Here is a 23019-nt window from a genome sequence, read left to right as displayed (position 1 = left end):
CCGGGAAGTCGGAGAGCGCCAGTCGAGGCGGCTACTGGCCATCTTTCCGGACTCCGCCTCCCGGCCTGCCTCGCGCGCCGCGCCGCCTTGTGGGAGTGGTAGTCCGGGCGCGGGATTCACAGCGCCGCGTGCGCCCCGGGCGCGCCGTAGCCGCGGGGCCCCGGCAGGGCGCTACGCTACGGAGGCGGCGCAGGGCGCTGCGCGGGACGGGTCGGGCCGGGTCGGTGCGCTCGCCCGCTCCGCCACTCAGCGCGGGAGGCCGTCGGGGCAGCGCGCCGGCGGCAGAGGGCCCGCCCGCCCTCCGAGAACAAGTTGTGGGCCGGCCGGCGCAGGCGAGCGAGCCCGGGCCGCGGGGACTGAGGAGGCGCCGCGGGTTTGCGGAGGTGAGTCCCGCTCCTGGGCCAGGCCAGGGCCGGGGGCGCGGCCTGGACCCCCGAGGGGCCGTGGCCGACGGGTGGCGCCTCCTGGGCATTGGCCGGTCCCGGCCGGGCTGGGGGCGCTGCTGGAGAGGGGAGCCGGCGGGACCTCGAGCAGGGGGAGACCAGCCCAGGGTGCTAAGGACACGGGAGGCGGCCTCAGCCCCTCCTGCCCTTGAGTGCCCTTACCTCCGGGCAGTGTCCCGGCCCCGGCGACGTTAGGGGATGTGTCCCGGGGCGGCCCCGTGGAGTGGGGGAGCAGGCGCGCCCTGTGTGCCCATGGCCACCAACCACACTTCCTCCTCCCGTCCCTCTCTTGCTGGCGCTGGAGCGAACCGAAAAGTTACCCATGGTGGCCCTGAGAATGTTTGCTAGGCTGCCGGCCGAGCCAGCTCTTTCTGTTGCCCACAGGAGGGGCCCTTCTGATCCTGACCAGTGCAGCCTTGTTGTGTGGTCAAGTGGCCCTGACTGGGCTGGCTCTCGGGACCCCTTAACACACACGAATTTGTGACCGGACTCCAGGCAGCAGGACCCCAGTGAGGCCAGGCCTGGGAGTTTGGGGTCCTGTGGCTCGGAGCCATGGCGTCCTGTGAGGGAAACGGGCTCAGTTGGGTGCTTGGTAGTTCCGAGCTCTTCCTGGGAGCCCCTCCTTTGGAGATCCCAGAGCTCCTCCCTCCCAGAGGCTGGGGGGAGGGGGTAAGTCGATCCTTCCACTTCTGACTGCTTTTCTCAAATGTGGGGAGAGAGGTAGTGTTTCCCTGGCCCAAGTTGCAGAAGGAGGGCCCCAGATGGATGGGGAGCCTGAGAGCCACTACTCTGCAGCCTGGCTGGTGGGAGCAGGTCTTGGAGAGGCCAGCTCAGCCTGGCCTTGGTGTTGAGCTTCTCTTACTTCCTCTCAGGTCGTTCTGCTCCCGGGAGGAGCACCCCTCTTTTCTTCTGCATCTGAAACTCTCTAGAGCTGCTTCCCGTGAGCAGCCAGGCTGGTGACCTCGTGACCTACTGAGAGCCAGGCTTAAGCCCCGCTGGGCCCAAAGCTCAGTGATTGCACAGCTTTAGACAGGGACCTTCGGTCTCGGATCTTGTGTCTCTGCTTTAAGACCCCCCAGACCACAGGCTCTGAGAGCAGGAAGTGGCTGGGCCCTCCGATCCTGCATCCGGAGGATGCCTCCAAACCCCTCTGCCCTTCTTGACGGGGTACCCTTGCTGTCAGGCCCGGCATGAAATTCTCTGGGCCCCTGTCTCTCAGGTAGCACTCTACTAAGCCCCACTTTACAGACCCGGAGGCCGAGGCTGAGGGGCAGCCGTGGCTGTTGGGGAGGGTTGGATGGGGCTGCACATCCAGGTCTCTGATCCACGAGGATGCCTTTCAGCCTCTTCCACCACTGGCGGTTTGTTTTTTATACATGGAGTTGGGAAGAAGGACTCTGCTGTCCTAAAAATTCTCTGAAACCACAGATGTTTTCACCGGCCTGAGCTGGTTGGTGAAGAGCCTAAGTGGTGCGGCCCAGGCCCTGACCAAGGGTTCTCCGTGGGCTCCGGGTCAGCTGGCTCCTCACTCTGCTCTTTTGCCTGGACTGCCTCAGGCCCTCCCACCCGGCACCCACAGGAGCATCCCAAAGCAGGGGTATGGTTGTGTCTCTCTTGCCTAATCCCTTCTGCCAAGTTCGCAGGCAGGGACCACTCCCCCCCACCCCCTGTCCCGCTCTGCCGAGAATGCCCAGCAGGCCTGTGGTATCCCTTTGGCTGTCCCCAGCTTCCCCTGTGCCCAGCACTGCCCCATTCGCACCAAGGCAGGGTGGTCAGGGAGCATCCTCTGTCAGCTGCTCGCTGGCAGGCAGCTCTGGTGACCCAGCTCTGAACTCGGAGGGGAACTCCGGGGTTGGAGGGGGAGGCATCCAGAATGGCCCCTCTCAGCCTCTCATGGATGAGGAAGAGTCACTGGCCTCCACCTTCTTTGAATGAGCTGGAAGGAGGCTGTGGGTGGAGTTCGGGCTTGGAGACCTGCCCAGCCACACCCTGTCATCCTGGGTCACTTTGCAGATGGCTGTGCTGGTGCTGCTGGGACAGTGCAGGGAGCCGGGGGCTGTGGGAGAGCAGCATGGGGCCTCCCGATGCCTGCAGGATGTGCTGTCCCTCCAGTAAGGACTTGTCTGGGGCACCCAGGGTGGACTCGCACAAGACCGAGTGGGACACACGGCCTCACTGCCTGTCCTGGCAGCACCATCTCGCTTGAGCAACTGCTCCACACCCTGCTGTCTGCTTCCCTGAGGTCAAAGGCTGCAACCCCCTTTCCCTGGTGGCCAGGCTGGGGGACGTGCCTGGATGGTGCAAAATATCAGAAGGAAAATAGGTTGATAGCTGCTGTTGACGAGAGTCATGGTGTCTTTGCCCCGAGGAAGGCATCCATGGCTTCTCCTCCTCTGGGTCGTCTTGGCCCAAGGCCAGGGCAGGGGACGTCCTCCCACACCCGGCCCCCCCACATCCACACTGCTAGGACCTCCTGCCCCTCCCCCCACAGAAGGGGAAAGGCCGCGTGTTTGGAGCCCCTGCAGCTCCTGAAAAGGTGCCTCCCTTTGGGGTGAGCTGGAGGCTCCAGTGCCCTCACTGTGAGGTGGCTCTGCCACGCTCAAGGCCCGAGGTCACTGGGCTGCCCGGGCCAGGGCTGCTCCTGCTGCCACTTGGCAAACAGAAATGTGGCAGAGTGCCAAAACCAAGCACACTCACCATCAGACGGCACTGAGCTCGTGAACTAGAAACGAGGTCCTGGTGGCATCCCTGATTCCCTGACAATAATTTCCTTTCTCACGACGTACGACTGAGGCAGGTACGACTCCAAAGACAGAGGACACGCCGTGACCCTGTCTCCTCTGGGAGGCAGCCCAGACCCCCGCGGCTTGTCCTCCAGCCTCCGTGCTGGCGAGCTGCCCCTCACCCATGGGTTTGATTTTGAGGGGCCTGTCTCCGCTCCTCCCTCCCCAGAAAGCAGGGGCCCTAGAAGCAGAGCAAATCCCACCTGACACCTGCTGGTCATTTATGTGACCAGTACCAGTGGGGCCCTGAGTTCTGGCCTGTGGCTGGATGCTTCAGGGCTGAGGTGCTGGACAGGCCGAGAAGTCCAGAAACGCCAGCAGAGCGGCCACCTTAGAGTGTGTGCAGGCAGGGATCTGGGACTCCAGCATTTCTCCCCAAGTTGGATGACAGGGAGTGCTCATTACCATTTTGTTCCTGGACCTGGTTCTTAGGGGCATTGTTAGCAATTTTCAGCAGAACCTCCACAGTCTCCTCTCAGAGGTCAACGATGCTGTTGTGGGGTTCTGGCCCAGCTGGGGGGGGCGTATCTGGGCCTCACAGCACTCCTAGAAAGGACTGGCAGGGGGACATGTGCCCTGTGGGCAGTTGGAGTGGCCAGGTGGTTCCAGGACCTGGGTCCAGATGAGTCTCAATGGCTACTGGCTACTTGCCCAGAGCCCTGCCCCACCTGGGCACCTTTCCCTGGTGGCCCCAACCATGGGCAGAGCCAGGCTGAGGGAGGCCTTGTTCCCTATAGCCCTGGCTGGCCTAGAGGTAGTTGTGGCCTTGGACCAGGTAGCGAGGAGCAGCTGAATCAGGCCATGCCCCTGGGGCCTCCAACCTCTGGGTGAGGGACAGATGCAGCTTCTAAAGGGACATAGTCCCTGGCCAGTTCCCATGGGAGTGTTTCCTTGGGGCAGCGGAGGTGGGACGGCCTCTGTGTGGCCTTCGCCTCGGGGTTGGCCCCGGTCTCGGGGTGGCAGGCAGAGCCATGTGGCCGGTCGACACCGCTCTCCAACGGACTCTGGCTCCTGCAGAAAAGCCTGGGGGCTGGGGCTGCTGCTCCAGGGGCCAGAGTCCAGACCATTCCAGGAGAGGGACAGGGTATGCCCTCTGGGTGGATGTGCTCTTGGCAAACCTGCCACGAAGCCTCACCTCCCAAAGCAGAGCCCAGGCACGAGCACCGTGGATGTACGGCTGCAGTGGAGCGGTGTGGGCACCCCCCTCAGAACCCTGGTCCTCACAGCCCTGCAGGCCGCCATGCCCCTGAAGCTTGGGGCTGTGGTCCCGGCATTCTGGGCACACTGCAAGGCAGACATGTCTCCTGGACTGTGTCTGTTGTCCCTTTGGTGCTCCCCAGGTAGAGCCACCACGTCCCCAGTGGCCCAGCCCCTAACTCTGCACCCCACTGCCCTCCCACCTTGCGGGTTTGGGCCCCTGAGCTGCTGATATGGGCGCCTGACCCCTCGAGGGTGGCCGTGGGAGGATGCTGTCCCACCCGTGCTGGGACAGGGGCCTCCTGGCATGGGTGGGGGGTGTTGTCCCAGCCTGGTTTCTGGAAGGGACGTAGGTGGGTTCATTCACTGTCCTGGCCTGTCCCTCCCTCAGGCAGGAGTACCAGGCTTCACGTCTCGTGGGTGCAGCTGGGGCACCCGGGCACAGGGAGCAATGCTCTGGGAAAGCCTGGGGTCCCCTCACGGCTGCTCTCCCTCCATGCCCCGTCTGGGCTGGTTTGGGGCGGCGTGTTGGGGTTGCTGCAGTTGTGGAAGCACCGTCGTTATGAGATGAGATTTAACGAGACTTCCGCCCAGGGCCCTGGGTGGGAGGCGGTGTGCAGTTGGCACGTGGCAAACCAGCCAGGCGTCGGGCACGTACACCGTGAACACGGCTGGGCGAAGCGTGTACACGCATGTGGAAGCATCAACAGGCGGCCCGTGTCTGCAGAGCCTGGCTGTCCCACGGGACTCTGGTGCCCTGTGTGTGCGCCCCGCAGGCTAGCGGGGGCAGCCTGTGCTGATGCCCACAGGACTCACGGGAGCCCCCGGAGCATTGGGGGTACAGGGAGTAAGGATCCCGCGCCTCCCCGCCCTGGACGTGGGGTTCAGCCTCTGCCAGGTGTTGGCTCAACCCTAGTCCTCAGTCGGGTAACCCGCCGCGGGAAGTGCCCTGAGGGCAGTGGGACGAGGTGAGCTGGGTGAGGCCATGGGGCATCACCCCCGGGACCCGGCTTGCCACCACCAAGACAGGCGCGTCCCACGCAGAGGGAGTCCTGAGGAGGCGTCACCGTCGTCCGGCCCTTCATGCTCTTGTCACTCTGGGGGAGGGTCCCCTGCTGTCCCCAGCCGCTGGGCAGTGTTGGTAACTCCGGGTGGGGGGCTGCCATAGCCCTGTGCTTGCACTTCCCTGAGGCCAGATCTAGGCCACCATCCCGCTCAGATCTAGGGAAGCAGTTCCCGAACAAGGGCAAGGAAGCACTGGCTTGGTCTGGGCAGTGGGATAGGCACACCCACCCTTCGGGCCCTCGGGAGGCTGGCAGCGTCTGAGCCCAGGCTTCTGCCGGGAGACGCGATTCTGTTGCAGTGTTCCTGAGAGAGAGCAGCCAGGGAGCAGCCCTGGGCAGTGCCATCGGGGCCCAGGTGGCCTGGGCGCTGGTGAGTGAGTGAAGGACGCAAGAAGGCATGGATGAAAGGACCTGACTCGGGGCGGGGGCACAGGGCCTGGGCCAGGCAGCCAGGGCTCCCCATCACCCCGGCGGGCCGAGCAGGGTGTGGGGGTGTTGGTGCTGCCACCCCCAGAACTCCCCAGAGAGGCCCTTCCAGGTCACCCTCCCCCAACCCTCTTGACTGCAGGGTCGGAGTTTCCTGAAGGTGTGTCGGGAGGCTGGCACGTGGGGTACATCTGCTGCCGGGCTTGGGTGCAGAGCTGGCCCCGCTTGGTGCCTCGTGTGCTGATCACATGCGGTACCCCAAGTGTCTGTGACAGGCCTGAGCGCTCAGTCCCCCGAGGCTAAGAACGTCGGTGCAGAGCAGGCGGGTCCTCACAGGACCTTGGTGCTCCTTCCTCCCAGCGAGCCAGGCCCACAGGCCCCCGGGAGGTGCAGGGCTGTGTCCTCACTCTTCCCTCGGCTCTACCTGCGTCAGGCACACGTGATGCCAGTCCTGACCTGGCTGCAGGTGGACTGTCTACCCCCACCCGTCCTTTGTTCTCACAGTGGACACCGGCCTGGACCCAGGCTTGAGTAGTCTTGCTCCATGGACACCTTTCACTGGGCTCAGCTTCAGCTCAAGCCCTCACGTGCTCCGGATTTGGCTGTGAAAGGGGAGTGTCAGAAACGCTTGGGCTCTTTTCCCACGAAGGGTTCCTATGTGGAGTGGGATTCAGGAGCCTGGGGGCTCTTCTAGTTGTTGTGGTGTCCGACTCGTAATCATGGGAGAGGCAGGTGTCTTGAGTGACCCTGCTTGAGGTGGCCGTGACCACTGGGAGTGTGCTCTAGCACAGCCCAGTACGGAAACCTTGGGCAACCGTGGCTGCTGCCCCTGGAGTGTGGCCCATCTTCGTGGAGGTGAGCATCAACCACAGTAGGGGAAGGACCTCAACTCAACATAGGTGGTACGTGGTTCACGTGGGTTTCATCCTGATTCCAAACTGACCTGGCAGCACATTGGACGTGTTGGGTGTTGTAACATGTGCTACGGAGATTCCGTTTACCTGTCCTGCCTTTCTTTCGTGGCTGTCGGAGGGTTAGAAATGACACCTGAGGCTCATGTGATGCTCCCACTGGACGGCACTCCTGTCAGCAGGAGCCTCAGCCCTTCAGGGTCCAGGTGGGCAGTGTCGGCTTTAAAGGCCACTGCGGCCTCTGCCCCCACCGTCAGCTCTGGTCGTACTAAGCAGGGGAGGCCTGAGTGGTAAGTGACTTTGGGGATCTCCAGGCCTTTCGGGCCCTACGCTGCTCTATCCTGTCCATGTCCCTTGGAGGAAAGGGTCCAGGTGAACGGTATTGCTACAGGGGCCTCAGCTGGCCTGACTGAAGCTGTTATGGGGCAGACTTGTTTGGAAGCTGGGAGAAGGGTGTCATTGGGTGACGGTGGACCTGGGGGTGGGGGCAGGGCTGCTGGTCACCTCTTTGGCCAAAAAGCCAATTGGACACCCACCTTGGCCCAGAGCCTGGCCCAGGCATCTTTCCTGAACCTCACTGGAACTTGCCTTATTTGAAATGAGATGCACCTGGCCTCCCATTTCAGGGCGGATGCTCTTGGGCCCATTGGCCTCCCCGTGGAAGGTGGGCAGCCTCCCGGGTCCCTCCCTGGTCACCCATCTCTGGGTGGGGGGAGCTGTCCTTCCAGAAGGGCCATGGTGGTGACTGCACCTCCCTGTGACTTTGGACACCACCCAGTGCCCCTCCCAGAGGCCGTCCTGCCAGGGCTCGCCTGACCCGCTGGGCTCTCTTCCCTTGTTTTTCTTTTCTCTGGCTAAATATCCACTAAATCTTTTTTTTTTTTTTTTTTTGGCGGTACGCAGGCCTCTCACTGCTGTGGCCTCTCCCGTTGCGGAGCACAGGCTCCGGACGCGCAGGCTCAGCAGCCATGGCTCACGGGCCTAGCCGCTCCACGGCATGTGGGATCTTCCCGGACCGGGGCACGAACCCGTGTCCCCTGCATCGGCAGGCGGACTCTCAACCACTGCGCCACCAGGGAAGCCCTAAGTCATTTCTTTTAAGGCTGATATCCTTTTGGCCAGCGACTGTGGCACAGCCGCTCCTCCCCTGTGGGAGCAGAGAGGGGGTGCCACTCCAGGGCGGAGGCGAGCTGTGTGCCGGGGCTGCAGCCCTGTTGGGACCCTGGCTGTGGGGACCCCTACTTTGGGCTCTCCTTTGCCACCCCAAGGCCACTTGTGTGCTGGGAACCTCCCTGGGCTCCTGGGGGGCTTGGTGCCTGTGAATCACGCTGTCTCTTCTCTCTCTTTATTCTCTGTGTCATTTCTGTTGTTGTTGTGTGACTCGGACCAGCCCGGCCGCCCTGTCTCCTGCGTGGGTGCCCTCCTCCATGCTCCACCTCGCCAGCCGCCGCCGGCCACATGTGACCAGGCCCGGCTCTCAGCGTGGCCACTGTCGCAGGGGCCATGGGGAGCTCCGCCTCCTCGCTGGCCACTGAGACCGAGTCGGACCACGGCTTCCCCAGGGGACTGCCCTACCCAGGGCCCCCGGCAGCGGCCGGCTGGTGTAGGAGCGGCCCTGGGGGGCCTGTCTGGGGCAACACCCTGGTCCCCCAGCAGCACCAGCCCCCACGCCCCCGGGCCCGAAGGTAAGAAGGTGGAGACGGCGTGGCCCCAAGGGACCCTGAGGGGCGGGTGCTGCTGTCAGGTGCCCCTTCCTCGGCAGAGGGACTTTCAGAGAAGTGGGGTCCCTGTTCCTTAGGGTCCTCTGGCAACTCACATCCCCCCCAGACACCTGAGAGGCTCAGGGGTTGCTCACTCAGTAGAGAAGGCCCGGGATGCCAGCCCCTCCTGGAGCCGGGCTGCAGGTCTTGCCTGGCTGGTCGGAGGTGGTTGGGACGGGACCCTTGCAGCCCACCTTGAGCCCGGGGCTTGCTTGTCTGCTGGAGCTGGAGCTTCTTGCTGGGTGGGAAGGGGCAGGGGCACAGCATGCACCGAGAATGCTGGCTTGCTTCCCATGGGATATGGGGGGGCACTGCCCTGGCCCCCCACCCGTGCGTGGTACCCTGCTCTGATGTGGCTGCCTGCAAGGGAGCAGAGGGGGGCGTGGGTCCCCGCTGGCAAGGCTGCACACGCCAGCTCCCACCAGCTGCAGCCTTGGCTGCACTCAGACCCGCCCAGGCTGCCCTGGATCACCTGGAGAGCTTCCCCTTGGGGTGCTGGTGTGACGGGGGTGGGGCAGCCCGGGCACTGTGCCCCCTGCTCACGTCTGGGTGGGTTGGGCTCCGACGTCAGCCACGCGCACACTGACGCCCCTGCCTTTGCCCCGTCCTTCGGCCTCACTGGAGGGAGAGGTACCTGGTGCACAGCAGACACTCAGGGTCCACGGACCTCCAGCCAGAGGTAGCTTCACTCTTCTGGGCCCCTACGCCTGGACTTAGTGGGTAGCAGACACCCTCCTCCATCTCCCGAAGGCCCCTGCCAGCCACCCTTGGCTGTCACTTCTCTCAGACACAGCTCACTTGTGCAGGACAGTTTCCTGGTGTCTGTGGGCCCCACGCATGTCCTGAGCTCACCGTCTAGGTGGCCAGCAGGCGTGTGGGAGCAGGACCCGCCTCCTGGGAGGCTTCGGGTAGTATGAGTGGTCTTGTCTGAGTTACCCTAGTGGATGGAGTCATGAGGGCTTGAGGTCCAGAGGGATGTGCTGGGAAGCAGACGGTGGCAGGGACCAGGAGTTAGCAAATCGCCTCAGTTCACTTGTTACAGTGACGTGTTTTATTGGGGTGTAACGTAACCTACCGCCAGATCCTCCGCTCCTAAGCGTGTGGCTCAGTGGTTTTAGTCCACGTGTGCGGTTGTGCAGCCATCAGCACAATCCAGTTTCACAGCATCTCCAAGACCCCATCTCCTGCCCATTTGCAGTCACTTCCCACCCCCTGGAAATCACTCATCCACTTTTGGTCTTTGTGGATTTGCCACAGACCAAAAGTGGACATTTTACGTTTTACGTCAAGGGAATCACACCTTTGTGTCTGCCTCTCTCACCGAGCATTGTGTTCTCTGGGCTCATCCACGGTGTAGTATCAGTGCTTCACTCCTTTTATGGCTGAATGATGCTCCACTTTGTGGAGTTTATCTGCTTATTAGTTGATGGACATTTGGGTTCTTTGCCCATGGATTTTATGAATCTGCTGCCGTGAACATTTGTGTACCGGTTTTTGCATGGACGTGTGTTTTCACTTCTCTTGGGTAGATACATAGAAGTGAGTTGCTCATGTTTATTGTAAGTTTATGTTTAACTTTCTGAGAAACCGCCAGTCTGTTTTCCACAGTGGCTGCAGTGTTTCCCATCCCCACCAGCCAGGCAGGGAGGGTTCTGGTTTCTCCCCACCCTCCCAATGCTGTTACCGCCCGCAGTTCTGATCCTGGCCTCCTGGTGGTTTGAGGTGGTCGCTCATGCTGGTTTGATCAGCTTATCCCCAGTGGCTGGTGCACCTCTTCACACCTTTCTCCATGCACACGTGTCATTTTATTTCTGCGTATTTATGTCCTCAGGATAAATCGCCAGGGGTAGAATTACTGGGTTGGGGGGCGGGGGGGCTGCGGCGAGCAGCAGAGGTGGCAACCCTGTGCCCCAGCGCGTGTGTGCCCGTTGGATCTTGGCTCACGCTGACCAGCCAGCGGCCTGGGCGGGCAGCGTCCTCTCTCACTCTCTGGCCCCCCGCCAGGCCTCTCCGCAGGCTGGCGCATCCGGCCTGGCACTCCAGGCAGGTACTGTCTGCCCCTGGGAGCAAGTTGTGGGAAGAGCTGCCAGTGACCTTGAGGAATCCAGACACCCAGCACGGACACTAGAAGGAGCGGCACGGGCGGGCTGGGCGCCACAGATGCAGGAAGAGGGGCAGAAAGGCCAGCTGCCAGGACCCCTCCCCACACCCATACCTGGACACGTGGATATGCAGCTGCGGACGGTCCGGCTGACTCTTCCCCTGCTCTCATGGGCCCCGGGCATTGTGTGGACACCCGCCGCACGCAGCCCATCCTTCACTGAAGAGCCTCCAGGTCTGGGCATGACACCCACCCCCAAGCCATGCCAGGAGCCGCGAGGCCTTGAGGAGTAACAGGCATCCACCACCTACGAGCTCGGGCCTCCCCTGGGGACACAGAGGCGGAGAGGACAGCCCAAGGCTGGCTAAGGATGACCTTAGAGGGAGGGGCCCATGTGCACCTCAGAACCAGCAGGGGATCAGGTGGCCACATCCTGCCTGGGAGCCTGGGCTTGGGTCTGCTGGCCTGACCGAGCAAGGTCCCTGAGTGGGGACAACACTTACTCCTCTCAGCGTTTTTGGGGAGGAAAAGGCCGTCCCCAGGCTCCTGCAGACCCTGTATGTCCCAGGCCCTTCCATCACCTCCCTTTTGAATTGGAGCTGAGTGTTGCAGCCCCAGAGAATTGAGGGCAAAGCAGGTATTTGGTGTCCATTTCCCACTTGGCTGGCCTTCCTGTCGTGCGTAGTAACGCCAGTGTCCTGGAGTTTGGTATGCTGGTCTCTTCCAGGCTTTGTCTTGTGCTCTGGCCTCACCTCAGACACTCTAGGGATCCAGATCCTGGGTCGCCAGCGCATCAGGGTGGCCGTGAGGGTGACCCTGTGTGTGGAGACCAGAGCAGGGTAGTTGAGGGGGTGGGGGCAAAGGCCCAGGGCTCCTCTGGACACCTGGTCGCTGACCCCAGAGCCACTTCATCTCTGCCCACCTGGTGACGCTGAGGTGCGGACTGAGGTGTGGACCGCAGGGGTCCCTGAGGGAGCATAGCTCCCACCGCCTCCAGGTGTCACCTGCTGTGTGTCCTGGGTGTGGCCTCATGTTCCTCCGGCCAAGGGACTGGCCAGCTGTTGGGTCATGAGAGTGGGTGGGACTTGGGCTCTCTCCCCGTCCTGTGTCTGCTCAGCGTGTCTGGGACCACCATGGGCCTGGAACTGAGGGCAGGTGTGTCCTAGGAGGGCCCCAGGCCCACCTGTCCTGTGCTGGGGGCAGGGGCCCGAGTCTTCTCCCTGGACACCCCTGCCAGGATCAGGTGGTCCACAAAGGGTCAGACCAGCTCTGCAGGCCAGGTGGGGCACCCAAGGCAAAAGACCATCCTCTGAGCCTGGGGCCCACGTGGAGGCTGCCTGGGATCCAGCGTGTGTGTGCACGTGTGTGTCTGTGTGTGCCCACGCCTTGACTGTGGGCCCTTCTGTCAGTGGGGAGCAGCAGGGGAGGCTCCAGTCATCTCCAGGCAGATTTCTTAGGCTTTTGGTAGTGCAGAAGCCAAGGCCAAAGCTGACCTGGCCAGGGCCCACCCCCGTGCTGGTCACCCCAGGGCCCGTCCACCCACTTGGGTGCTGTGGGCAGCCTGTGAGTCTCAGCCACACGCCCGAGAAGGCGGCTTCACAGTTTGTTCTGGGCCAAGGAACAGTTGCGCTGCTCGGGGGACATTTTTTGTTTGTTTGTTTTAATATTTATTTATTTGGCTGAGCTAGGTCTTAGTTACAGCATGTGGGATCTTTTAGTTGCGGCATGCAGGATCTTTAATTGAGGCATGCGGATCTTTAGTTGCGGCATGCAGGATCTTCAATTGAGGCATGCGGATCTTTAGTTGCGGCATGTGGGATCTAGTTCCCTCACCAGGGATCGAACCCAGGCCCCCTGTATTGGAAGTGTGGAGTCTTAACCACTGCACCACCAGGGAAGTCCCTTGTTTTTTTAGAAGAGGGAAGTTTTCTTTCTTCCTGAAGGATTTGGCACAAACATACCATAAGAAGCCCAAGCTTCATGCCTTGTTATAAAGAACAGTTGAATTTTCTGCCAAGCAGAGCAGCTACAGTCAGGGTAGGAGACTGTGTGTGTGGAGTGTGGACGCCCCTCGCACCCGGGTTAGTCCTCAAGAGGCGGGTTGCGGGGCCAGCTCTGCCCACCCCAGAGGCTCCCAGAGCCCTGCTCCCACCCCCCTCCTCAGCCCCCAGGAACCATCAGTCTCCTCTCTGCCTTTGGGTTTGCCCGTCCTGAACGTTTCCTGTGGATGGAATCACACCACGCGTGGCCTCTTGTGTCTTTCGGGGCTCGTTGGTGTTGTGTGTTGGTGCTTCGTTCTTCTTGGTTGCCGAATGGTATTCCATGTTTCGTTTATCCATTTATTCATTGATTGATACTTGGGTTGTTTACACCTTTTGACTGTTGTAAGCAGGTCTGCCATGAACATGTGTGGATGTGTGTTTGTGAAGAACACCAGTTTTCAATTCTTTGAGCATATATCTAGAGGTGGAATAGCTGGGTCACAATTGTGGTAAGTCTGTTTAACTTTTTGAGGAGCCGTCAAACTGTTTTCCAAAGCAGCTGTAATATTTTACATTCCCACCAGCAATGTAGGGAAGGCCTGTGGTTTCTCCAGATCCTCGCCAGTGCTGTTACCATCTGCCCTGTTGGGTGTGAGGTGGTACCTTGTACTAGTTTGATTTGCAGTTTCCTGATGGCTCCTGGTGCTGAGCATCTTTTCATGGGCTTTTTATTTATCTCTGGGGGAAAGTCTCCTCAAGTCCTCTGCCCATTTTTTTAATAATACTTATTTATTTATTTGGGTGTGCTGGGTCTTAGTGGCAGCATGTGGGATCTTTTAGTTGTGGCGTGCGGGATCTAGTTCCCCAACCAGGGATCGAACTCCAGGTCCCGGCATTGGGAGCATGGAGTCTTAATGACTGGACCACCAGGGAAGTCCCCATCTCTGCCCATTTTTAAAAACAGGTTGTTTGTTGTGTAGTTATAAGAACTTTATATATATTCTGGATACTAGACCCTGATCAGAAATAGATGATGGGCATATATTTTCTCCTGTAGGTTATCTTTTCACTTTCTTCATGGTGTCCTTTGAAGCACGGAAGTTGTTAATTTTGATGAAGTTCTTTTTTTTCCCCTTTGTTTGCCTGTACTTTTGGTGTCATATCTAATAATACATTGCCAAATCCAAGGCCATGAAGATTTACTCACATTTTCTTCTTCGAAGAGTTTTATAGTTTTCGTTCTTACATTTAGGTCATTGATCCATTTTGAGTTAATTGTTGAATGTGGCATGAGGTAAGGCTCTGGCTCATTCTTTAGCATTTAAACCCAGCTTTCCCAGCACCATTGATTGAAAAGACTGTCTGTTCCCCATTGAATAATCTTGACACCCTTGTCAAAAATCACTGACCGCGGCCTTCCCTTGCAGCCACACGCACTCGCCCGGGCCCATGGCTGCGGTCGGGGAGTGGTCCTGCGCACGCTGCACCTTCCTGAACCCGGCCGGCCAGCGCCAGTGCTCCATCTGCGAGGCCCCACGGCACAAGCCTGACCTCGACCAGATCTTGCGGCTCAGCGTGGAAGAACAGAAGTGGCCCTGCACCCGTTGCACATTCCGCAACCTCCTGGGCAAGGGGGCCTGCGAAGTGTGCGGCTTTGCCCCCGAGCCCGTCCCCGGGGCCTCCCTGCTACCCATCATCAACGGGGTCCTGCCGGAGCCCAAGGGCAGCTGCAGGGAGGAGGCAGGGCCTGCGCGGACGGCAGGGCTGGCGGCCATGGAGCCAGCTGGGGGGCGGCCGGAGGTGGTGGAGGGGGAAGAGGGGGGCACGGCCGCAACCGGGAGTGGCTGGGCCTGCCAGCGCTGCACACTGCACAACACGCCCGTGGCCAGCTCATGCTCGGCCTGTGGGGGGCCGCGGAAACTCTCGCTGCCCAGGATTCCTCCCGAGGCCCTGGTGGTCCCAGAAGTCGTGGCTCCCGCAGGCTTCCCCGTCATGCCTGCCCCGCCCCAGCCCGGGGAAGGCGCCGATGCCAACCCTCCCTCTGCTGCGGACCAGGAGCCCCCCCGGGGGCCACCCTTCAGCCCCTTCTCGCCTACCCTCCAGAACAACCCTGTGCCTCGCAGCCGCCGCGAGGTGCCCCCCCAGCTGCAGCCACCGGTGCCTGAGGCCACCCAGCCCTCGCCCTCTGCCAGCTCCAAGGGGCACCCCCAGGGCCTGGGGCGGACTGCGGCCGGGGCCTCCCGCCTGGCGGAGCTACTGTCGGGCAAGCGGCTGAGCTTCCTGGAGGAAGAGGCAGCTGAGGGTGGCACCACGCTGCGCCCACCTGGTCCCGCCAGCCCTGCCCACTGTGAGGCTGGTGGCGCCACACCGGGCAGCGACGTCATTGACCTGGCCGGCGACACCGTGCGCTACACTCCTGCTAACCCCTCCAGCCCTGACTTCACTACCTGGTCGTGTGCCAAGTGCACGCTCAGGAACCCCACAGCTGCCTCCCGCTGCACGGCGTGCGGCTGCTCCAAGCTGCATGGCTTCCAGGAGCACGGCGAGCCTCCCACCCGATGCCCCGACTGCAGCGCGGACAAGCCCGGGCCCTGCTTGGCCCACAAGGCTGGCCACCTCTTTCCCACAGCACCGTCTGAGCGCCTGGGCCAGTGGGCTTGCCCTGCCTGCACCCTACTCAACACTCCCCGAGCCAAGCACTGTGCCGCCTGCCACACCCCCCAGCTCCTGGTGACCCAGCGCCGGGGCACAGCGCCCCTGAGACGCAGGGAGAGCATGCACGTGGAGAAGCGGCGGCAGACGGACGAGGGCGAGGCCAAGGCCCTATGGGAGAACATTGTGGCCTTCTGCCGGGAGGTGAGGCCCCTCTGCATCGTCTGTCCTTCCCTGCTGTCTCTTCTCCAGCTCGGGGGATGGTGGGACTCTCTTCCCGAAGCTCAGAGCACCGGCCGGCCCTGAACTTGGGTGGGGCCACCAGGTCACTGCTTGCCTGAGTGTGCTGGGCCCTTCTCCCTCTGTGTCCACAAGGGTCCATGACCTCACAGTCCGTGGTCCTGACCCCTCGGCCCCGCTGTGAGTTCCTGCAGATGGTGGCCCCACAGGGAAGTGGGGACAGGTAGCGGCTTCACGCCAACAGGCAGGCCTGGTGCTTCCCACAGCCACAGAAACCCTGCTGAAACTCAGGGTTGGGGTGCCCCTTCATGCCTTCTTCCCTTGGAGCTGCAGGAGGCCTGGGCCCAGGGCATAACCCACCCCCGGGGGCACCTGGAGAGGGTGTCCGTCCCCGCTCATGCTGCTACCCTCTGTCACTGCTGGCAGCCCATCCAGGAGCTTGTGATCTGGCTGCCCTGCCCATCAGGTCCCCCCACTTTTCTTCCTGGGGCCCATGCCCACCACGCAGCCTACAGGCTGGGCGCTGCACCCTCTCCCTGGGGCTCACATACTTCCCACTGACCTGTTGCCTGGCCAAGCCATCCACAGGGGTCAGGGAGCTACACATGTGCCCACCTCTTCCTCTGGGGCTCAGGCAGCAGGGTGCTCTCTTGGGCAGTGCGTCCAGCCTGACTTGAGCCTGTGGCTGTGGTCTCTGCAGAATGGCGTGAACTTTGTGGATGACAGCTTCCCCCCTGGACCCAAGTCTGTGGGCTTCCCCGCGGGCGACAGCGTCCAGCAGCGTGTGCGACAGTGGCTGCGGCCCCGTGAGATCAACTGCTCCGTGTTCAGGGACCACAGTACCTCGTGGTCCGTGTTCCACACTCTCCGGCCCTCAGACATCCTTCAGGGGCTCCTGGGGAACTGCTGGTGAGTTTGGGGCACCTACTCGGGGGGCGGCGGGCGGCGGGCGGCGGGCGGGCCGTGCTCTCCGTGAGCCCCGACTCCACGCAGGTTCCTGAGTGCACTGGCGGTGCTGGCCGAGCGGCCGGACCTGGTCGAGCGGGTGATGGTCACACGCAGCCTGTGTGCAGAGGGCGCCTACCAGGTGCGGCTCTGCAAGGATGGCACATGGACAACGGTGCTGGTGGACGACATGCTGCCCTGCGACGAGGCCGGCTTCCTCCTCTTTTCCCAGGTGGCGCCGGCGGGCGCGGGGTGGGCGGCGGGCGTGGGCCGGGCGGCAGCAGGCCTCACAACTCCAGCCCCCCCTGCAGGCTCAGCGCAAGCAGCTGTGGGTGGCCCTCATCGAGAAGGCTCTGGCCAAGCTGCACGGCTCCTACTTTGCCCTCCAGGCCGGGCGCGCCATCGAGGGCCTGGCCACGCTCACCGGCGCCCCCTGTGAGAGCTTGGCCTTGCAGGTCAGCTCCACTAACCCCCGCGAGGAACCAGTTGACACTGACCTCATCTGGGCCAAAATGCTGAGTTCTAAGGAGGCTGGGTAAGAGGGGCGGCCATGCTGGGGCATGGAGTAGTGGGAGAGGCGGGGCCAGCACCCTCTGACCTGTACCACGTCTCACAAGATATCTCGGGCATGGGCTGACCCCAGCTGGAGCCTGGCTCCCCTGCTGCACTGGCTGTCCCACCTGCCCTGGCAGGATAGCAGCAGGCAGGATGCTGTCCGTTGGCCTGTACCTAGAAGGCCCTGTCCTGACTTGGGCCGCTGATGACCATCAGTGTCCTCATGGAGCTGTGTGGAGTGAGCCCCACAGAGGCACCTGGCGGCAGCAGCCGGGGCAGGCGGGTGGGGGGAGCTGGGGGGGCTTCTGAGCCCCAGCATGCATTGGCCAGTGTCTGGGGAGGGTCCCGGACCCCAGGCCTGGGAGAGAGCTCATTGGTGCTAGGATCCTTGCACTCAGCTGTTGCTGGTCAGTTAGGTGGCCCCACCCCTCAGGGAGCCGCAGCCCTGAGCTGGCAGGATCAGCTGGCCTCACCAGGCCTCCGAAGGCCCTGGGTCTGCCTGCCCCCAGCCCAAGCCCTCTGAGCTCTTGGGCCAGCACTTTCTGAGTCCCATGTGTCTCACGTGGGTCTCCCAGAGGCAGGGAGGGTCCCCCATCTCGTGCTGCATCTCCCCGGAGGCAGGTCTGGGCCGGCAGGGGTCCCCTGGAGAGTGAGCCCAGCCCCCCGTCATTAAGGCCCGTCACTGAGGGGCTCCCCGGTCAGTGGGGCTGCTCTACCTGCACAGGTTCCTCATGGGCGCCTCCTGTGGGGGAGGCAACATGAAGGTGGACGATGCTGCCTATGAGAGCCTGGGCCTGCGCCCCCGCCACGCCTACTCCATCCTGGACGTCCGTGACGTCCAGAGCTCCAGGTACGTGTGGGCGTGTGGATGTGGCAGGGGCGTGGGGGCATGAGCGTGGGGGCAGGGGCGTGGGGGCCGGGGCGTGGCCTTCAGCCCTGTGGTCCGCAGGCTCTTGCGCCTTCGTAACCCGTGGGGCCGCTTCTCCTGGAACGGCAGCTGGTCGGACGAGTGGCCTCACTGGCCAGGGCATCTGCGGAGCGAGCTCATGCCGCACGGCAGCAGCGAAGGCGTCTTCTGGATGGAGTACAGCGACTTCATCAGGTACTGGATGCTGGGCAGCCACGTCCAGTGTCGGCCCCATGGCTGCCCTGCTCGCCCCAGTGTATGCGGTGTCCTTTCCCGGGGAGCCTGTCCTGTCCTTCCTGCCAACCAGAGGCCTGGTCCATCCTGGAATCCGGGTCAGCACAGGGTCGGGGTGTTTCTGCCAGGGCTCTGTCTGTGGGTCAGCCTTACGGCCTGACGCCCCCTGGTGGTGTCCACAGGCAACAGCCAAGACCAGGGCTTCTGGGACACTGATCCCAAGAGATCCCGATGGGCAGGATGCCTACTGGGGTTACCCTGCCCAGGGATGAGCGCCATGTCTGGAGCGAGGGTGGGGGCTGCTCAGCAGGGCCGTCCTCTCGCTTGCTGCCCAGGTACTTTGACTCCGTGGACATCTGCAAGGTGCACTCGGACTGGCAGGAGGCACGGGTGCAGGGCTGCTTCCCCAGCTCAGCCAGCGGGCCAGTGGGCGTGACGGCCCTCACGGTGCTGGAGCGAGCGTCCCTGGAGTTTGCCCTCTTCCAGGAGGGCAGCAGGTGGGTGGGGGCAGGGCGGCAGGGGTGGGGCCTGGCCAGGGCAGGGTGGGGCGGGGTGGAAGGGGCGGGACAGCTGGGCAGGGCCTGGCCACCCGTGACCCCTGCGGGCCACCGCAGGCGCACGGACTCGGTAGACAGCCACCTCCTGGACCTGTGCGTCTTGGTGTTCCGGGCTTCCTTCGGCAGCGGTGGCCGCCTGAGCCTGGGCCGCCTGCTGGCCCACAGCAAGCGTGCAGTCAAGAAGTTTGTCAACTGCGACGTGATGCTGGAGCCCGGCGAGTATGCCGTGGTGTGCTGTGCCTTCAACCACTGGGGCCCCGCACCGGGCCCACCGGCCGTGCAGGGTGAGCGACCCACGCCTGCCCACACAACCCCCACCCAGGCCCGCTGGTGGGACCCCTGCCCCACCCAGGCCCAGCATGGACCCCCACCCACGCCTTCCGGCCACTCTGCAGGGTAACTGCCCTGCCACACCAGCACAGCCCTGCCTGCACCCAGTGGGGATGTCTGCCCGCTCTCCTCACCCAGTGCCCCCCACAGTCTCCGGCCTCTCAGCGGGGGTCCCACGCGGCACCCCGGAGCCGCCCGGCCACGTGCTGGCCGTGTACAGCTCAAGACTCGTCATGGTGGAGCCCGTGGAGGCCCAGCCGACCACGCTGGCGGATGCCATCATCCTGCTCACGGAGAGCAGGGGCGAGCGGCACGAGGTGGGTGTGGGTCCGGGGGGAGGGGGAGGGAGGCGGCTGCCCACCCACCCACCCCTGCACTACCTGCACCCAGGGACGTGAGGGCATGACCTGCTACTACCTGACGCACGGCTGGGCGGGGCTTATCGTGGTGGTGGAGAACCGGCACCCCAAGTCTTACCTGCACGTGCAGTGCGACTGCTCAGACAGCTTCAACGTGGTGTCCACGCGTGGCAGCCTGCGCACCCAGGACAGTGTGCCACCCCTGCACAGGTGGGCACCCCCGCACCACCCCCCCCACCGCCCCGCGGCCCCCAGCCTCCGCAGGCCCTCATCGGCCCCCCTCCCCCAGGCAGGTCCTGGTGATCCTGTCCCAGCTGGAGGGCAACGCCGGCTTCTCCATCACCCACCGCCTGGCGCACCGCAAGGCGGCCCAGGCCTTCCTCAGTGACTGGACGGCCTCCAAGGGCAGCCACAGCCCCCCACTCACGCCCGAGGTCGCTGGCCTGCATGGGCCCCGGCCGCTGTGACCACCCTGCCCCCACCTGCCTGCCCCCACACGCACTTTACGAGGAAGACCCCAACACAGGATGCTTGAACCAGAATCTCAGGACCCCCACCCAGGGAGCGCCAGCGGCATGGCGCAGCTTCCCCTGGGCCTTCCTTCCTGCCCCTCCCTCCTACCCAGGGCCTCATAGCCACCAAGCAGAATACCTCGAAGCAGCCTCTAGCTCGAGGGAGCTGTGTGCCAGCTCCTCTGACCAGCCCACCTTGAGGTCTGGCTCAGATTGCCAGGGCCAAGGTAAGGCTGCACCTTCCCATGGCCTGGGGCCTCCTGCCTGGGTGAGGCAGCAAAGAGCTCCATTCACAAAACCAAATCGGGGGGGTCAGAGGCCAGGACCCCAGCGTAGGAGCAGGGACCGCCCCTGTTTTGAGGGGTCAGAGAACAGGACCCTGGTGTGAGCAGGGACCACCACCCCCTTATGGGGTCAGGCCAGGACCCCAGGATGAGAGCAGGGACCACCCCCATTTTGGGGGGTCAGAGGCCAGGACCTGGGGTGAGCAGGGACCACCCCCCTTGTGGGGTCAGGCCAGGACCCCAGGTGAGAGCAGGGACCACCCCCCCTTGTGGGGTCAGGCCAGAACCCCAGGTGAGAGCAGGGACCCACCCCCTTTGTGGGGCACGAGGTCAGGAGCCTTTTCTCCGCAGTTTGCCCCAGGTCCCATCTCCTTCCAAGCCCTCATGAGGCAAGCAGGGGTTCCTGGAGTCCCAGCAGTGTCCCAGGAGGCAGGTGCCTGGCGACCATGGGCTCAAGCAGTGGTGGAGAGGGACACTATGCAATTCCTGGAGCGCCAGCCAGGATCGAAGCCATGCCCCAGGCTGGGGTTGGGGCAGTGGGTCAGGTGGTCCTGAGCCCAGGCCCAGCCCTGTGCTTGGTGAGGGGGTTTGTCCTCAGCACCACCTGACCTCTGCTGGGAGGAACAGTCCAGGAGAAATCCTTGGCCAGCCCTGTCCAGGCACATGCAGGGTGTGGCCCTTCCCAGCCCCTCCACACCTCAGAAGCCCAGCGTCCTCCCTTTGGCTGCTCAGCCCTGAGTTCTGTGTTTGCCTGAGGATGACTGAGGCCGGCTTCCTGGGCCGCCTGGCCTCACTGTCCTGCAGTCCCCAGGCAGCGGGTGGCCCAGTCTGTGGCCCCTCACTTCCCATGGGACTTGTGGGGGGTGGGCTTACACCTGGAGAAGCACCCAGAAGCACTAGACTCCCCTTTGGGCCTCCTTTATATTTCTCCTTTTACTCTGAGCTGTGAGTATTTTTAACCCTGTACATACGGCAGCTCTTCTGACACAGAGACTATTTTATCAGTTGTCAGTACCATCCCTGTAGGATGATTCTCCATGGGTGTTTCCCGACTCAGGCTCCGATGGACCAAATAAAAATGTTTTGTTTTGTAAGGATTCCTCATCTGTCTCTCCCAGGGGTTCCTGGCCCCTCACCTCTCCTCCAGGGGCTGAAGGGCACCAAGGCCCACCTGGTAACAGCTCCTCAGGGTGGCTGAGCCAGTGCCCAGGCCAGCCTCACAGGGAGCCTTTAGGGGTACCCTGTTCACCAGCTGCCTGCATCCCAGGAAGGACTGGGTATCCAGGTAGGGCAGAGGCTCAGGCCAGACCCCACAGTGGTTGGCAGAGCGGCCCCCACGAAGCGTCAGAAGGACCGTATGTGTGCTCGGCTTTTCCCAGGGAGACATCTGCGTTCAGGGCACCCGTCTGGATCCATCAGAGTCGTGGGCGGAGCAGAGTGAGGGGCAGGGAGAAGAGTTTGTCTCCCGCGGGTGGTGGGGTCCTGTGCCCCCTCCCTCCTGTCCCATTTTACAGATGGCGGCCAGGACCGTGCACACAGCCTGCAGCCCCAGCCTGGGCTCCCAGGTTGGAACGGCGGCAGGCCCGGCCTCCTAGCCGAGAGGGGGGCTGGGGTGCAGAGGCCGCTCCGCGGGTGTAAGAGGCCTGTCACAGGCCAGCCTATCGTATGTGAAAGCAATTAAAGCCACCAGCAGTGTTGGCTCCAGGCGGGCCTCGGGCAGCAGGGGAGCTGCCACAACACATCTCCCCTCAGCACCCAGAGACGCCCGCCCTGCTCCACAGCTGCGCGGCCACGCCGGACCTTCTCCCGTGGGGTGGGGGCTGGGCTCCCCCGTCACCACTGGGACGTCCTGGGCAGCCTGAACCCATGTTCCTCCAGCCCCAAGATGGCCCAGGAAGCGAGATCAGAGAGGCCCGTCAGGGGTTTCCACAGTGGGGTGGGGGCTGCGTGCCCACCGTCGGCTGGCCTGGAGACCCCGGCTCACCCCAGCCAGCGCCCACTCCCCTGGCACCCCTGCTCCAGCAGGGAGGGGCTGAGGGGAATGGGAGCTGGGGGCCCCCCGCAGGCGAGACCCTTGGTGGGGACGCGGCAGCTCATGGGGAGGTGCTGGTGGGGGCTGAGGTGGGGGCCTGACCAGGGGAGGGGTCAGGGCCTGGGGCAGCCACTGTGATGAGGGAGAAGGAGGGGGAGCCGGCCCGAGGAGTGGACTTGGCCTGCTGGGCCTTCGGCCTTCGGCAGGTGGCACCTGGACCCAGGCCTGTGCGAGGGGTGGACGAGGGTCGGAAGAGGGCAAGCCGCCTCCGCACCGCCCGGCCCCGCTCCCCGCCTCAGCCACTGCCCGCTGTGTCTCTGACCCTCCAGCCACAGGGGCCCCTCGTCCCGAGCCCACCCCCACTCCCCACAACCCCGGTCCCCTCCCCGTCTCTGCTGGGCCAGACCCCCCCCACGACCCCCTTCCTGCCCCTCACCCAGGCCGCCTGGCTGCCCACCCGTTGGCCGCGGTGGCCTTCCTCAGGCGGGGGGTGCTGCGGTCTCACTTGTGAGGCATCCCTGTCAGAAGCACTTAGTGTACAAATTAGCCGCGGCCTCCCGCCTCCTCCGCACGGCCCTGGGCTCTGGGCGCTGGGCTGACTCTCCCGCCTGCCCTGGGCGCCCACCCACGACGGAGCAGCGGGGCTGGTCCCGCTGACCACCTCCTCTCCCGGGCTCCTCTCTGGGCCCCCGACCTTGACCTGGACAGGGGTGACCGCAAGGGGCAGGCGTCTGGCGGGATGTCG

The 23019-nt window shown here is 63.3% G+C and overlaps 1 protein-coding gene across 4 annotated transcripts; it reads left to right on the top strand.

The window, feature by feature from the left end:
• The first annotated feature begins 116 nt into the window (after window positions 1–116).
• On the top strand, window positions 117–21336 carry CAPN15 (calpain 15). Of its 4 annotated transcripts, none has more exons than XM_082644093.1 (14): window positions 117–383; window positions 8215–8509; window positions 13078–13176; window positions 14095–15523; window positions 16260–16468; window positions 16553–16736; window positions 16816–17039; window positions 17784–17909; window positions 18009–18161; window positions 18536–18697; window positions 18815–19041; window positions 19238–19404; window positions 19478–19656; window positions 19736–21336. In XM_082644093.1, the coding sequence occupies exons 2-14, from the start codon at window positions 8328–8330 to the stop codon at window positions 19911–19913; spliced, it is 3519 nt and encodes a 1172-aa protein (XP_082500219.1). In that variant the 5' UTR covers window positions 117–383; window positions 8215–8327; the 3' UTR covers window positions 19914–21336. The 4 variants fall into 4 exon arrangements, with proteins under 4 accessions (XP_082500219.1, XP_082500221.1, XP_082500220.1 ...); XM_082644095.1 differs by having other exon boundaries at window positions 19740–19867; XM_082644094.1 differs by lacking the exon at window positions 13078–13176.
• Window positions 21337–23019: the final 1683 nt, after the last annotated feature.

The sequence above is a fragment of the Mesoplodon mirus genome (assembly GCF_964341445.2).
Source record: "Mesoplodon mirus genome assembly, chromosome: 15".
NCBI lineage: Eukaryota > Metazoa > Chordata > Mammalia > Artiodactyla > Ziphiidae > Mesoplodon > Mesoplodon mirus.
Note: the sequence above shows the minus strand (reverse complement) of the source record. Positions and strands in the feature narration are given on the sequence as shown.